Here is a 12,500-nt window from a genome sequence, read left to right as displayed (position 1 = left end):
CTTCAAGGAGGAAGCATGATGGGAAATCCCCTCTGGAGGAGGAAGGGGGGGGCGGGGCTCTGGGAACATATACTGTGTGTGTGTGTGTGTGTGTGTGTGTTTGTATGTGTGTGTGTGTGACTGAGCATGTGTGTGTGTGTGTGTGTGTGACTGAGTGTGTGTGTGTGTGTATGTGTGTGTGACTGAGCGTGTGTGTGTGTGTGTGTGTGACTGTGTGTGTGAGACTGAGCGTGTGTGTGTGTGAGACTGAGCGTGTGTGTGTGTGTGTGTATGTGTATGTGTATATGTGTGTGTGTGTGACTGTGTGTGTGTGTGTTTTGTGACTGAGCGTGTGTGTGTGTGTGACTGAGCGTGTGTGTGTATGTGTATGTGAGTGAGTGAGTGAGTGAGTGTGTGTGTGTGTGTATGTGTATATGTGTGTGTGTATGTGTGTGTGTGTGTGTATGTGTGTGTGTGTGTGTGTGTGTGTGTGTGTGTGCAGGTCTGAACTTGTTGTATTTGCTCACAGATCAGATTTCTGTTGCAATTTCAAAGCTGAATGACTTTTGTAGTCCAGTAATTACACACACATACACACACACACACACACACACACACACACACACACACACACACACACACACACACAGCGAGCTGAGTCTTTTCCTGCTTAGAACAGGAACAGTCAGACTGATAAGATCCATAAAAAGCTTGTGGTGAAACTCAGAGTCAGAGGGTTAGGGTTAGAGCAGCAACAATGGAGAGAACAGAAACTACCGATGGTCTCCGAGGAGAGAACACACACACACACACACACACACACACACACACACACACACACACACACACACACACACACACACACACACACACACAGGCAGCAGGCTGGAAACACTGAGCTAGTAACCAGGACTGAACCATAGATCCATGTGTCTGTGTGTTTATATCTAGATATGAGCGCTGACAGTCAGAAAGCAGCTGAATCAGATCAATGAAACATTATTCTGATAGTTTCACAGATAAACTTCCTCACAGCTGCAGCTCATCTCTGATCCTCAGACATCCCTGAGCTGCTACCTTATCGTGGTGGAGGGGTTTGCGTATGTGGTGGCCAGGCCTTCGCCCATGGGGCCACCAGTGGGGGGGGCCAAAGGGGTCGGGTGCAGTGTGAGCTGGGCAGCAGCCGAAGGCGGGGACCTTGGCGGTCCGACCCTCGGCTGCAGAAGCTAGCTCTAGGGACGTGGAACGTCACCTCTCTGGTGGGGAAGGAGCCTGAGCTGGTGGTCGGCCTCACCTCGACGCACAGCAAGGGCTCTGGAACCAGTCTGGAACCAGTCTGGAACCAGTCTGGAACCAGTCTCCTCCAGAGGGGTTGGACTCTCTTCCACTCTGGAGTTGCCACTGGTGAGAGGCGCCGGGCAGGGGGGGCAATACTTATTGCCCCCCGGCTTGGTGCCTGTATGTTGGAGTTTTCCCCGGTAGACGAGAGGGTAGCCTCCCTCCACCTTCGGGTGGGGGGGCGGATCCTGACTGTTGTTTGTGCCTATGGTCCAAACAGCAGCTCAGAGTATCCACCCTTCTTGGACTCCTTGGAGGGGGGGCTGGAGAGTCTCCCTCTGGGGATTCCCTCGTTCTGCTGGGGGACTTCAACGCTCACGTTGGCAGCGACAGTGAGACCTGGAGGGGTGTGATTGGGAGGAACGGCCCCCCCGATCTGAACCCGAGCGGTGTTCTGTTATTGGACTTCTGTGCTCGTCACGGATTGTCCATAACGAACACCATGTTCAAGCATAAGGGGGGGGGGGGGGTCCATATGTGCACTTGGCACCAGGACACCCTAGGCCGCAGTTCCATGATTGACTTTGTAGTCGTGTCGTCAGACTTGCGGCCGCATGTCTTGGACACTCGGGTGAAGAGAGGAGCGGAGCTGTCAGCTGATCACCACCTGGTGGTGAGTTGGCTCCGATGGTGGGGGGGGGGTGCCGGTCAGACCTGGCAGACCCAAACGCATTGTGAGGGTCTGCTGGGAACGTCTGGCAGAGTCGGGGGAGGCGGGGGACATTGAGTCCGAGTGGGCCATGTTCCGTGTCTCCATTGTTAAGGCGGCCGACCGGAGCTGTGGCAGCGAGGTGGTCGGTGCCTGTCGGGGCGGTGATCCCCGAACCCGCCGGTGGACACGGTGATACTTCACTTTCACTTTGAGACAGGAGTGAATGAATCTGCTTCAGTGTGTAAATGAGGAGAAGTGATCGTTATACTCAGAGAGGAAGAGAAACTACTGCCTGAATATCAGCTGATTACAACACCACAGAAGAAGAAGAAACGGAGAGATGACGTCACATTGCTGTCTCATTTATCTCCAGCTGATCTCTGCTGGCCAGATGTTGTTAGAGGTCAAAGGTCAAAGGTCTCTGCTCAGTTATCAGTCAGACGAGCAGCAGAGTTATTCCAGATGTTCAGATTAATGCAAACACAGCACATCAGTATAACTAAATGATTTCATGATGATATAAATGTTTAGGATTCAGATGTTAATATGCAGAACGAGTCAGAACTGCAGTAAAAGTCACATGACTCTGATCAGCGTTGTGATTTATGATTCATTTCCAGGTTTGATCTGAACTTTGCTTCCTGTATTAAAGCTTTAACTCTAATTTACAGTATAAATATAAAGTTTATAAGAAGCTGCAGTCAGAGATGAGTCAGACTCTTATTTAGATCTGTCAGCTGTGAACATGATCTGATGATTTATAACCTCACAGCTGCTGAACTCTGTTAAATCTCTCTCTCTCTCTCTCTCTCTCTCTCTCTCTCTCTCTCTCTCTCTCTCTCTCTCTCTCTCTCTCTCTCTCTCTCTCTCTCTCTCTCTCTCTCTCTCTCTCTCTCTCTCTCTCTCTCTCTCTCTCTCTCTCTCTCTCTCTCTCTCTCTCTCTCTCTCTCTCTCTCTCTCTCTCTCTCTCTCTCTCTCTCTCTCTCTCTCTCCTGCTGATGTTTAGAGGATGTTCATCTCTGCTGCTTCCCGACAGTTTAAATCCCTCTGAGAAACACACAGACTGAACCAGAGCCTAATGATAATGATACTAATAATAATAATAATAATATTCAGCAGATCTTGTTTCACTAACCGGCAGCTTCATTTATTTATTCATCTATTTTTATTACAGTAACAGGAAGTGGGGGGGGGGGGGGGGGTTAAGGTTTAAGGTTTAAGGTTACTTAGTTCAGTTCATCTTCATCTTCATCACTCTGCTTTAAAACAATCAGATCTAAAGAATCATTATTAAACATATGAATATATATTATAATATGTTTATTTAGAGGTTTAACTTCTGCTGCAGTGTGACATCATCAAACCCGACGCTGCGTCAGCCAATCACAGGCCTGCTTCTGCTGTGACATCACTGGTGTCAGCAGGTACAGGTGTGTTACTATCTGATAAACATTTATATTTATTAACATCTTAAAACCTGATACAGCTTTTTGTCTCTGATTGACAGACGCAGGGTCAGAGGTCAGAGGTCATGTGATCGTCTCCTGCAGCATGACATCATGTCTAAGGTCAGAGGTCATGTGATCGTCTCCTGCAGCATGACATCATGTCTGAGGTCAGAGGTCAGGTGATCGTCTCCTGCAGCATGACATCATGTCTGAGGTCAGAGGTCATGTGATCGTCTCCTGCAGCATGACATCATGTCTGAGGTCAGAGGTCATGTGATCGTCTCCTGCAGCATGACATCATGTCTGAGGTCAGAGGTCAGGTGATCGTCTCCTGCAGCATGACATCATATCTGAGGTCAGAGGTCATGTGATCATCTCCTGTAGCAAGACTTCACGTCTCAGTTTAGAGCTTCACGTCTCAGTTTAGAGCTTCACGTCTCAGTTCAGAGCTTCACGTCTCAGTTTAAAGCTTCACGTCTCAGTTCAGAGCTTCACGTCTCAGTTCAGAGCTTCACGTCTCAGTTTAAAGCTTCACGTCTCAGTTCAGAGCTTCACGTCTCAGTTTAAAGCTTTAAGTCTCAGTTTAGAGCTTCACGTCTCAGTTTAGAGCTCCACGTCTCAGTTTAGAGCTTCACGTCTCAGTTCAGACCGTCACGTCTCAGTTTAAAGCTTTAAGTCTCAGTTTAAAGCTTCACGTCTCAGTTTAGAGCTTCACGTCTCAGTTTAGAGCTTCACGTCTCAGTTTAGAGCTTCACGTCTCAGTTCAGAGCTTCACGTCTCAGTTTAAAGCTTCACGTCTCAGTTCAGAGCTTCACGTCTCAGTTCAGAGCTTCACGTCTCAGTTTAGAGCTTCACGTCTCAGTTTAAAGCTTCACGTCTCAGTTTAAAGCTTCACGTCTCAGTTTAGAGCTTCACGTCTCAGTTTAAAGCTTCACGTCTCAGTTCAGAGCTTCACGTCTCAGTTCAGAGCTTCACGTCTCAGTTTAGAGCTTCACGTCTCAGTTTAAAGCTTCACGTCTCAGTTTAAAGCTTCACGTCTCAGTTTAAAGCTTCACGTCTCAGTTCAGAGCTTCACGTCTCAGTTTAAAGCTTTAAGTCTCAGTTTAGAGCTTCACGTCTCAGTTTAGAGCTCCACGTCTCAGTTTAGAGCTTCACGTCTCAGTTCAGACCGTCACGTCTCAGTTTAAAGCTTTAAGTCTCAGTTTAAAGCTTCACGTCTCAGTTTAAAGCTTTAAGTCTCAGTTTAGAGCTTCACGTCTCAGTTTAGAGCTTCACGTCTCAGTTTAGAGCTTCACGTCTCAGTTTAGAGCTTCACGTCTCAGTTTAGAGCTTCACGTCTCAGTTTAAAGCTTCACGTCTCAGTTTAGAGCTTCACGTCTCAGTTTAGAGCTTCACGTCTCAGTTCAGAGCTTCACGTCTCAGTTTAAAGCTTCACGTCTCAGTTCAGAGCTTCACGTCTCAGTTCAGAGCTTCACGTCTCAGTTTAAAGCTTCACGTCTCAGTTCAGAGCTTCACGTCTCAGTTTAAAGCTTTAAGTCTCAGTTTAGAGCTTCACGTCTCAGTTTAGAGCTCCACGTCTCAGTTTAGAGCTTCACGTCTCAGTTCAGACCGTCACGTCTCAGTTTAAAGCTTTAAGTCTCAGTTTAAAGCTTCACGTCTCAGTTTAGAGCTTCACGTCTCAGTTTAGAGCTTCACGTCTCAGTTAGAGCTTCACGTCTCAGTTCAGAGCTTCACGTCTCAGTTTAAAGCTTCACGTCTCAGTTCAGAGCTTCACGTCTCAGTTCAGAGCTTCACGTCTCAGTTTAGAGCTTCACGTCTCAGTTTAAAGCTTCACGTCTCAGTTTAAAGCTTCACGTCTCAGTTTAGAGCTTCACGTCTCAGTTTAAAGCTTCACGTCTCAGTTCAGAGCTTCACGTCTCAGTTCAGAGCTTCACGTCTCAGTTTAGAGCTTCACGTCTCAGTTTAAAGCTTCACGTCTCAGTCAGACCGTCACGTCTCAGTTAAAGCTTTAAAGTCTCAGTTTAAAGCTTCACGTCTCAGTTTAAAGCTTTAAGTCTCAGTTTAGAGCTCCACGTCTCAGTTTAGAGCTTCACGTCTCAGTTCAGACCGTCACGTCTCAGTTTAAAGCTTTAAGTCTCAGTTTAGAGCTCCACGTCTCAGTTTAGAGCTCCACGTCTCAGGTCAGAGCTTCACGTCTCAGTTTAAAAGCTTCACGTTTCAGTTTAAAGCTTCACGTCTCAGTTTAAAGCTTCACGTCTCAGTTTAGAGCTTCTCGACTGCAGAGCTGAAAAACTGTATTTTCTAGTGAATGTTTGTGATGTGAGGAGCAGACTGAGTCAGAGAGGAAATCCTCCCAGAAACACGTCACTGTGGTGAACGTGTGGAGAGAAATAAAGAGTTTCCCCTGAGTCATCATCTGAGAGGAGAGACGGAGAGACGGAGAAACGGAGAGAAGGAATAAAGAGAGGAGATAATTACCCAGAATGGAGTGAACACGAACAGACAGCTGAGTCCTCAAGATCAGGATCGGCTTCTTTCCTTTACTGTGGAGACAAGAGAGAGAGACAGTCAGTGAGACAGGCAGAGAGAGAGAGAGAGAGAGAGAGAGAGAGAGAGAGACAGAGAGAGAGACAGACAGAGAGAGACAGAGAGAGAGAGAGAGAGAGAGAGAGTGAGAGAGACAGAGAGAGAGAGAGGGAGAGAGAGAGAGAGAGACAGGCAGAGAGAGAGAGAGAGACAGAGAGAGAGAGGGAGAGAAAGAGAGAGAGAGAGAGAGAGGCAGATAGAGAGAGAGAGAGAGAGAGGGGGAGAGAGAGAGAGAGAGATAGAGAGAGACAGAGACAGAGAGAGATAGTGAGAGAGAGGGGGAGAGAGAGAGAGAGAGAGAGAGAGAGAGAGAGAGAGAGAGAGAGAGAGAGAGAGAGAGAGAGAGAGAGAGAGAGAGAAGAGAGAGAGAGAGAGAGAGAGAGAGAGAGAGAGAGAGAGAGAGAGAGAGAGAGAGAGAGAGCTTCAGTCTCAGAGGAGCATTTAAATCTTTATTAGTCCTCAGAGACAAAGTGACCTGCAGAACCAGTTAGACCAGTTTAAGCTCAGAGAGAATAACACACTACCAGTCACTGTGAGAATACCTAACCCTGGAGGAGGAGGAGGAGGAGGAGGAGGAGGAGGAGGAGGAGGAGGAGGAGGAGGAGGAGGAAGAGGAGGAGGAGGAGGAGGAGGAGGAGGAGAGGAAGAGGAAGAAGAGGATGAAGAGCTGGAGGAAAAGGAGGAAGAAGAAAAGGAGGAAGAGGAAGAGGAAGAGAAGGAGGAGGAGGAAGAGGAGAAAGAGCAGGAAGAGGAGGAGGAGGAAGAGCAGGAAGAGGAGGAGGAGGAGGAGAAGGAGGAAGAGGAGGAGGAGGAGGAGAAAGAGGAAGAGGAGAAAGGAGGAGGAGGAAGATGAAGAGGAGAAAGAGGAAGAGGAAGAGGAAGAGAAGGAGGAGGAAAAGGAGGAGGAGGGAGAGGAGAAAGAGCAGGAAGAGGAGGAGGAGGAGGAAGAGGAAGAGAAAGAGGAGGAGGAGGAAGAGAAGGAGGAGGAAGAGAAGGAAGAGGAGGATGAGGAGGAGGAAGAGGAGAAAGAGCAGGAAGAGGAGAAGGAGGAATAGCAGGAGGAGGAGAAGGAGGAGGAAGAGGAGGAGGATGAAGAGGAGGAAGAGGAAGAGGAGGAGAAAGAGGAAGAGGAGAAACAGGAAGAGGAGGAAGATGAGGAGGAGGAAGAAAAGGAGGAGAAGGAGGAGGAGAAGGAGGAGGAAGAGGAGGAGGATGAAGAGGAGGAAGAAGAGAAGGAGGAAGAACAGAAGGAAGACGAAGAGGAGGAGGAGCAGGAGGAGGAGGAGGAGGAAGAGGAAGAAGAGGAGGAGGAGGAGGAAGAGGAGGAGGAAGAGAAGGAGGAGATGAAGAGAAGGAGGAGGAGGAGGAAGAGGAGGAGGAGAAAGAGGAAGAGGAGAAACAGGAGGAGGAAGAGGAGGAAGAGGAGGAAGAGGAAAAGGAGGAAGAGAAAGAGAAGGAGCAGGAGGAGGAAGTGGAGCTGCTGCATGTGAAGCTTTAATGAACTGATCTCAGAGCAGTTTCCACATAAAGCTCTAAAACTCTAACCCTGCTGGGATCAGAGCACGGAAACATCGACTGCACGGAGGAATGGAAAGAATGAGAGAGGGAAAGAAGGAGGAGAGAGGGAAAGAAGGAGGAGAAGGAGGAGAGAGGGAAAGAAGGAGGAGAAAGAGGAGAGAGGGAAAGAAAGAGGAGAGAAAGGGAAGGAAGAGGGAAGGAAAAAGAAAGAGAGAGAGAAAGGAAGGAAGGAGAGTTGGTGTTTGTTTAAAGGCTAAAAAAGGAGCCGCTGTGAGATTCAGAGAGACGTCGTCATCACACACACACATACACACACACACACACACACACACACACACAGTAACACACACACACACACACACACACACACACACACACACACACACACACACACACACACAGTAACACACACACACACATATACATATATACATATATATGTATATATATATATACACATACATATATATATATATATATATATATATATATGTATATATTATACACACACACACATAATAACACACACTGTTTCCAGGTTTCAAATGACGTCTGCACTGTTTTTATACTCAGCTGGGAATACACACACACACACACACACACACACACACACACACACACACACACACACACACACACACACACACACACACACAGTAACACACACACACACTGTGTGTGTGACAATTACTGTGTAACACATATACAGTAACACACACAGTAATGGCTCAGGTGAGGGTGAGAAAGGTGAGGGGAGAGACAGAGGAGAGGTGAGACAGAGAAGAGGTGAGACAGGTGAGAGGTGAGACAGGTGAGGAATACACACACACAGTAACACACACATAGTAACACACACACACAGTAACACACACACACAGTAACACACATACAGTAACACACACAGTAATGGCTCAGGTGAGGGGTGAGACAGGTGAGAGGTGAGACGTGAGACAGGTGAGAGGTGAGACAGAGGAAAGGTGAGACAGGTGAGAGGTGAGACAGGGGAAAGGTGAGACAGGTGAGAGGTGAGACAGGTGAGGGGTGAGACAGGTGAGGGGTGAGACAGGTGAGAGGTGAGACAGGTGAGACAGGCGAGAGGTGAGACAGAGGAGAGGTGAGACAGGTGAGGGGTGAGACAGGTGAGGGGTGAGACAGGTGAGAGGTGAGACAGGCGAGGGGTGAGACAGGCGAGAGGTGAGGGGTGAGACAGGTGAGACAGAGGAGAGGTGAGACAGGTGAAGGGTGAGACAGAGGAGAGGTGAGACAGGTGAGGGGTGAGACAGGTGAGACAGGTGAGGGGTGAGACAGAGGAGAGGTGAGACAGAGGAGAGGAGAGACAGAGGAGAGGTGAGGGGTGAGAGGTGAGGCAGGTGAGAGGTGAGACAGGTGAGAGGTGAGACAGGTGAGACAGAGGAGAGGTGAGACAGAGGAGAGGTGAGACAGGTGAGACAGGTGAGGGGTGAGACAGGCGAGGGGTGAGACAGGCGAGAGGAGAGACAGAGAGAGGTGAGACAGGTGAGGCAGGTGAGGGGTGAGAAAGGTGAGGGGTGAGACAGGTGAGGGTGAGACAGGTGAGGGGAGAGACAGCTGAGGGGAGAGACAGCTGAGAGGTGAGACGGAGGAGAGGTGAGGGGTGAGACAGGTGAGAGGAGAGACAGGTGAGACAGAGGAGAGGTGAGACAGAGGAGAGGAGAGACAGAGGAGAGGTGAGGGGTGAGAGGTGAGGCAGGTGAGGGGTGAGACAGGTGAGAGGTGAGACAGGTGAGACAGAGGAGAGGTGAGACAGAGGAGAGGTGAGACAGGTGAGACAGGTGAGGGGTGAGACAGAGGAGAGGTGAGACAGAGGAGAGGAGAGACAGGTGAGGGGTGAGACAGAGGAGAGATGAGACAGGTGAGGGGTGAGACAGGTGAGACAGGTGAGAGGTGAGACAGGTGAGAGGTGAGACAGAAGAGAGGTGAGACAGGTGAGAGGGAGACAGGTGAGGGGTGAGACAGGTGAGAGGAGAGACAGAGGAGAGGTGAGACAGGTGAGGGGTGAGACAGGTGAGAGGTGAGACAGAGGGGAGAGGTGAGACAGGCGAGAGGTGAGACAGAGGAGAGGTGAGGGGTGAGACAGGCGAGGGGTGAGACAGGTGAGGGGTGAGACAGGTGAGGGGTGAGACAGGTGAGAGGTGAGACAGAGGAGAGGTGAGGGGTGAGACAGAGGAGAGGTGAGGGGTGAGACAGGTGAGACAGGTGAGGGGTGAGACAGGTGAGGGGTGAGAAAGGTGTCCTTACTTCACGTCTTCATAGAAGCTCTCCAGTTCGTCTCTCTGCTCCAACAGAGAAGAATCGAGGTCCAGATAGTTTCCATTAGGAGACAACTGAAGGGTGCACTCCTCCAACTGGGACACACACACACACACACAGAGACACACACACACACACACACACACACACACACACACACACACACACACACACACACACACAGAGACACACACACACACACACACACACACACACACACACACACACACAGAGAGACACACACACACACACACACACACACACACACACACACACACACACACACAGATATTAATACAAATGAATACACTGATGGAAACACATTAATACACTGTGTGTGTGTGTGTATGTTTTTCTATCCTGGTGGGGACCGCAACCTGACATATTACCAACCCTGTGGGGACCGACTCCTGGTTTCCATGGTAACGAGCATTGGAATCAATAGCAAACAGCCTCCTGATAGGCCTGGTCCCCACAAGGTTGGTTTTCCTGACTGTGTGTGTGAACCCCAGAGGTCACACACGGTACTGCAGTGTGTAAGTGTGTATATTAGCATGTTAGCTTCGTATTAGCATATTAGCTTAGCGATTAGCCCCCTGGGTTTCAATCCAACATTTGTTCAAATACTGAATATGAATTGTACTGTGGCTAACAGTGATGTCAGCTGTATGCTAATAGACGTTAGCATTACGGGTCCCAACGAGGGGGGGGGGGGGGCAACATTCAGGTTTCAGATTTATGAGAGTTTTTGATATTTCAAGTAATTTTGTTGTTCAAACAGAATTATGATGAATTTAGGAGTTAAAATTATACACTTTAGAAAGGAACCCAGTCAGGGTCCCCACGAGGTAGTAAAACAGGTATGTGTGTGTGTGTGTGTGTGTGTGTGTGTGTGTGTGTGTGTGTGTTTTAGGTTAAAATCAAACAAACAGAAGCGACTGAACCGGTTCTCCTGATGACATCGTCTTTATTTATTTAACATATTTTATATTTAATATGAAGCCATGAACAGACGATGAAGATGAAGATGAAGATGAAGATATCTGCCAACACACTGAATATAAAGGTTTATATTCAGATGTGAGATCAGACACATATGAACAGTAACTTATTGATTGAATCCTTCAGATCTTGTTTCTGTGTGGAGAGCATTAGGAGTCATATTATAGTCTCATTATTAGGACCAGCTGACATCATGACATCACTGTTACAGCTTCACTATCAGCTGGAAGCTTATTTAATAATCAGTTTGAAAACACAGCACAGGAATATTTAAGTGAGTGAGCAGAGTGAATAATAACTGTGTCACATCATCTATCATCATAACTACAGTAACCTGATATAATAATATGAGCTGTTCTAGTTTACTGACTGTTGTTCAGACTGTAGAGACACAATGACCCTAACCCTGGATCAATCATCTGGATCACTGATCACTAACTGATGGTAAATGATTAAAAGGACTCTGCTTATAAACTGATTTTATACATCTCACTTTCACCCTTCCACTCACTGGAGCAGCAGTTTGGGTTGAGTCTCTTTCCTCAGGACACATCAGCGTGTGGACCAGAGGACGTTATTTATATTATTTGTTCCACTTTCACATCTGGGAGGAGTTTCTTCTCTGCTGTGTTTGTTTTTATGAACCTGACTAAACCACATTTACCCCTCAGGAATAATAAAGAGTAGTTATACATTTCATCTCCAGTCTGAACCTGCAGCAGACTGACTGCAGCAGAGTGACTGCAGCAGAGTGACTGCAGCAGAGTGACTGCAGCAGAGTGACTGACTGCAGCAGACTGACTGCAGCAGACTGACTGCAGCAGACTGACTGCAGCAGACTGACTGACTGACTGCAGCAGACTGACTGCAGCAGAGTGACTGACTGCAGCAGAGTGACTGACTGCAGCAGAGTGACTGACTGACTGCAGCAGACTGACTGACTGACTGCAGCAGACTGACTGACTGACTGACTGCAGACTGACTGCAGCAGACTGACTGCAGCAGAGTGACTGAATGCAGCAGAGTGACTGACTGCAGCAGAGTGACTGACTGCAGCAGAGTGACTGACTGCAGCAGACTGACTGCAGTCAGTCTGCTGCAGCAGAGTGACTGACTGCAGCAGAGTGACTGACTGCAGCAGACTGACTGACTGCAGCAGAGTGACTGACTGCTGCAGACTGAGTGACTGCAGCAGACTGACTGACTGACTGCAGCAGACAGACTGACTGCTGCAGCAGACTGACTGACTGACTGCAGCAGAGTGACTGACTGCTGCAGCAGACTGACTGACTGCTGCAGCAGACTGACTGCAGCAGAGTGACTGACTGACTGCAGCAGCAGGCAGTAACAGAGTGTGTTTGTGTGTTTGTGTGAATGAGTGCAACAGCTCTGAATGTTTTCAGTCTATTAATAGCGCTGCAGTCAGGCAGCTGGCACACAGAGCTGCAGCTGTGAGTCATGATCAGGTATGAAGCTGGAGTCAGGTCTGATGCTGATAGTGAGCTGCACGACACGCTGCAGACCTGCACGACACGCTGCAGACCTGCAGGGCCACATTCTTCTTCTGCACCAACAATAACAGCACAAGTCACTCTGACACTTTACATACAGCGAGCAGGTCACACAGAGCTCATACTGGACTCCTCTGGTCTTAATGTCAGTGATAAACAGCTTTAGTATTTAGAGTG

At 48.5% G+C, this 12,500-nt stretch overlaps 1 protein-coding gene across 1 annotated transcript in view; it reads right to left on the bottom strand.

Moving 5' to 3' along the window:
- fhod1 (formin homology 2 domain containing 1) overlaps positions 1 to 12,500 on the bottom strand; it is an 89,060-nt gene that overhangs the window by 63,699 nt on the left and 12,861 nt on the right. Inside the window, exons 3-4 of the mRNA XM_053319969.1 lie at positions 9,799 to 9,905; positions 5,896 to 5,960 (exon numbers count right to left, since the gene is read on the bottom strand). Coding sequence (XP_053175944.1) covers positions 5,896 to 5,960; positions 9,799 to 9,905 — 172 coding nt within the window. The remainder of the gene's footprint in view (positions 1 to 5,895; positions 5,961 to 9,798; positions 9,906 to 12,500) is intronic.

This window comes from Scomber japonicus, chromosome 1, assembly GCF_027409825.1.
Source record: "Scomber japonicus isolate fScoJap1 chromosome 1, fScoJap1.pri, whole genome shotgun sequence".
Lineage (NCBI taxonomy): Eukaryota > Metazoa > Chordata > Actinopteri > Scombriformes > Scombridae > Scomber > Scomber japonicus.
Note: the sequence above shows the minus strand (reverse complement) of the source record. Positions and strands in the feature narration are given on the sequence as shown.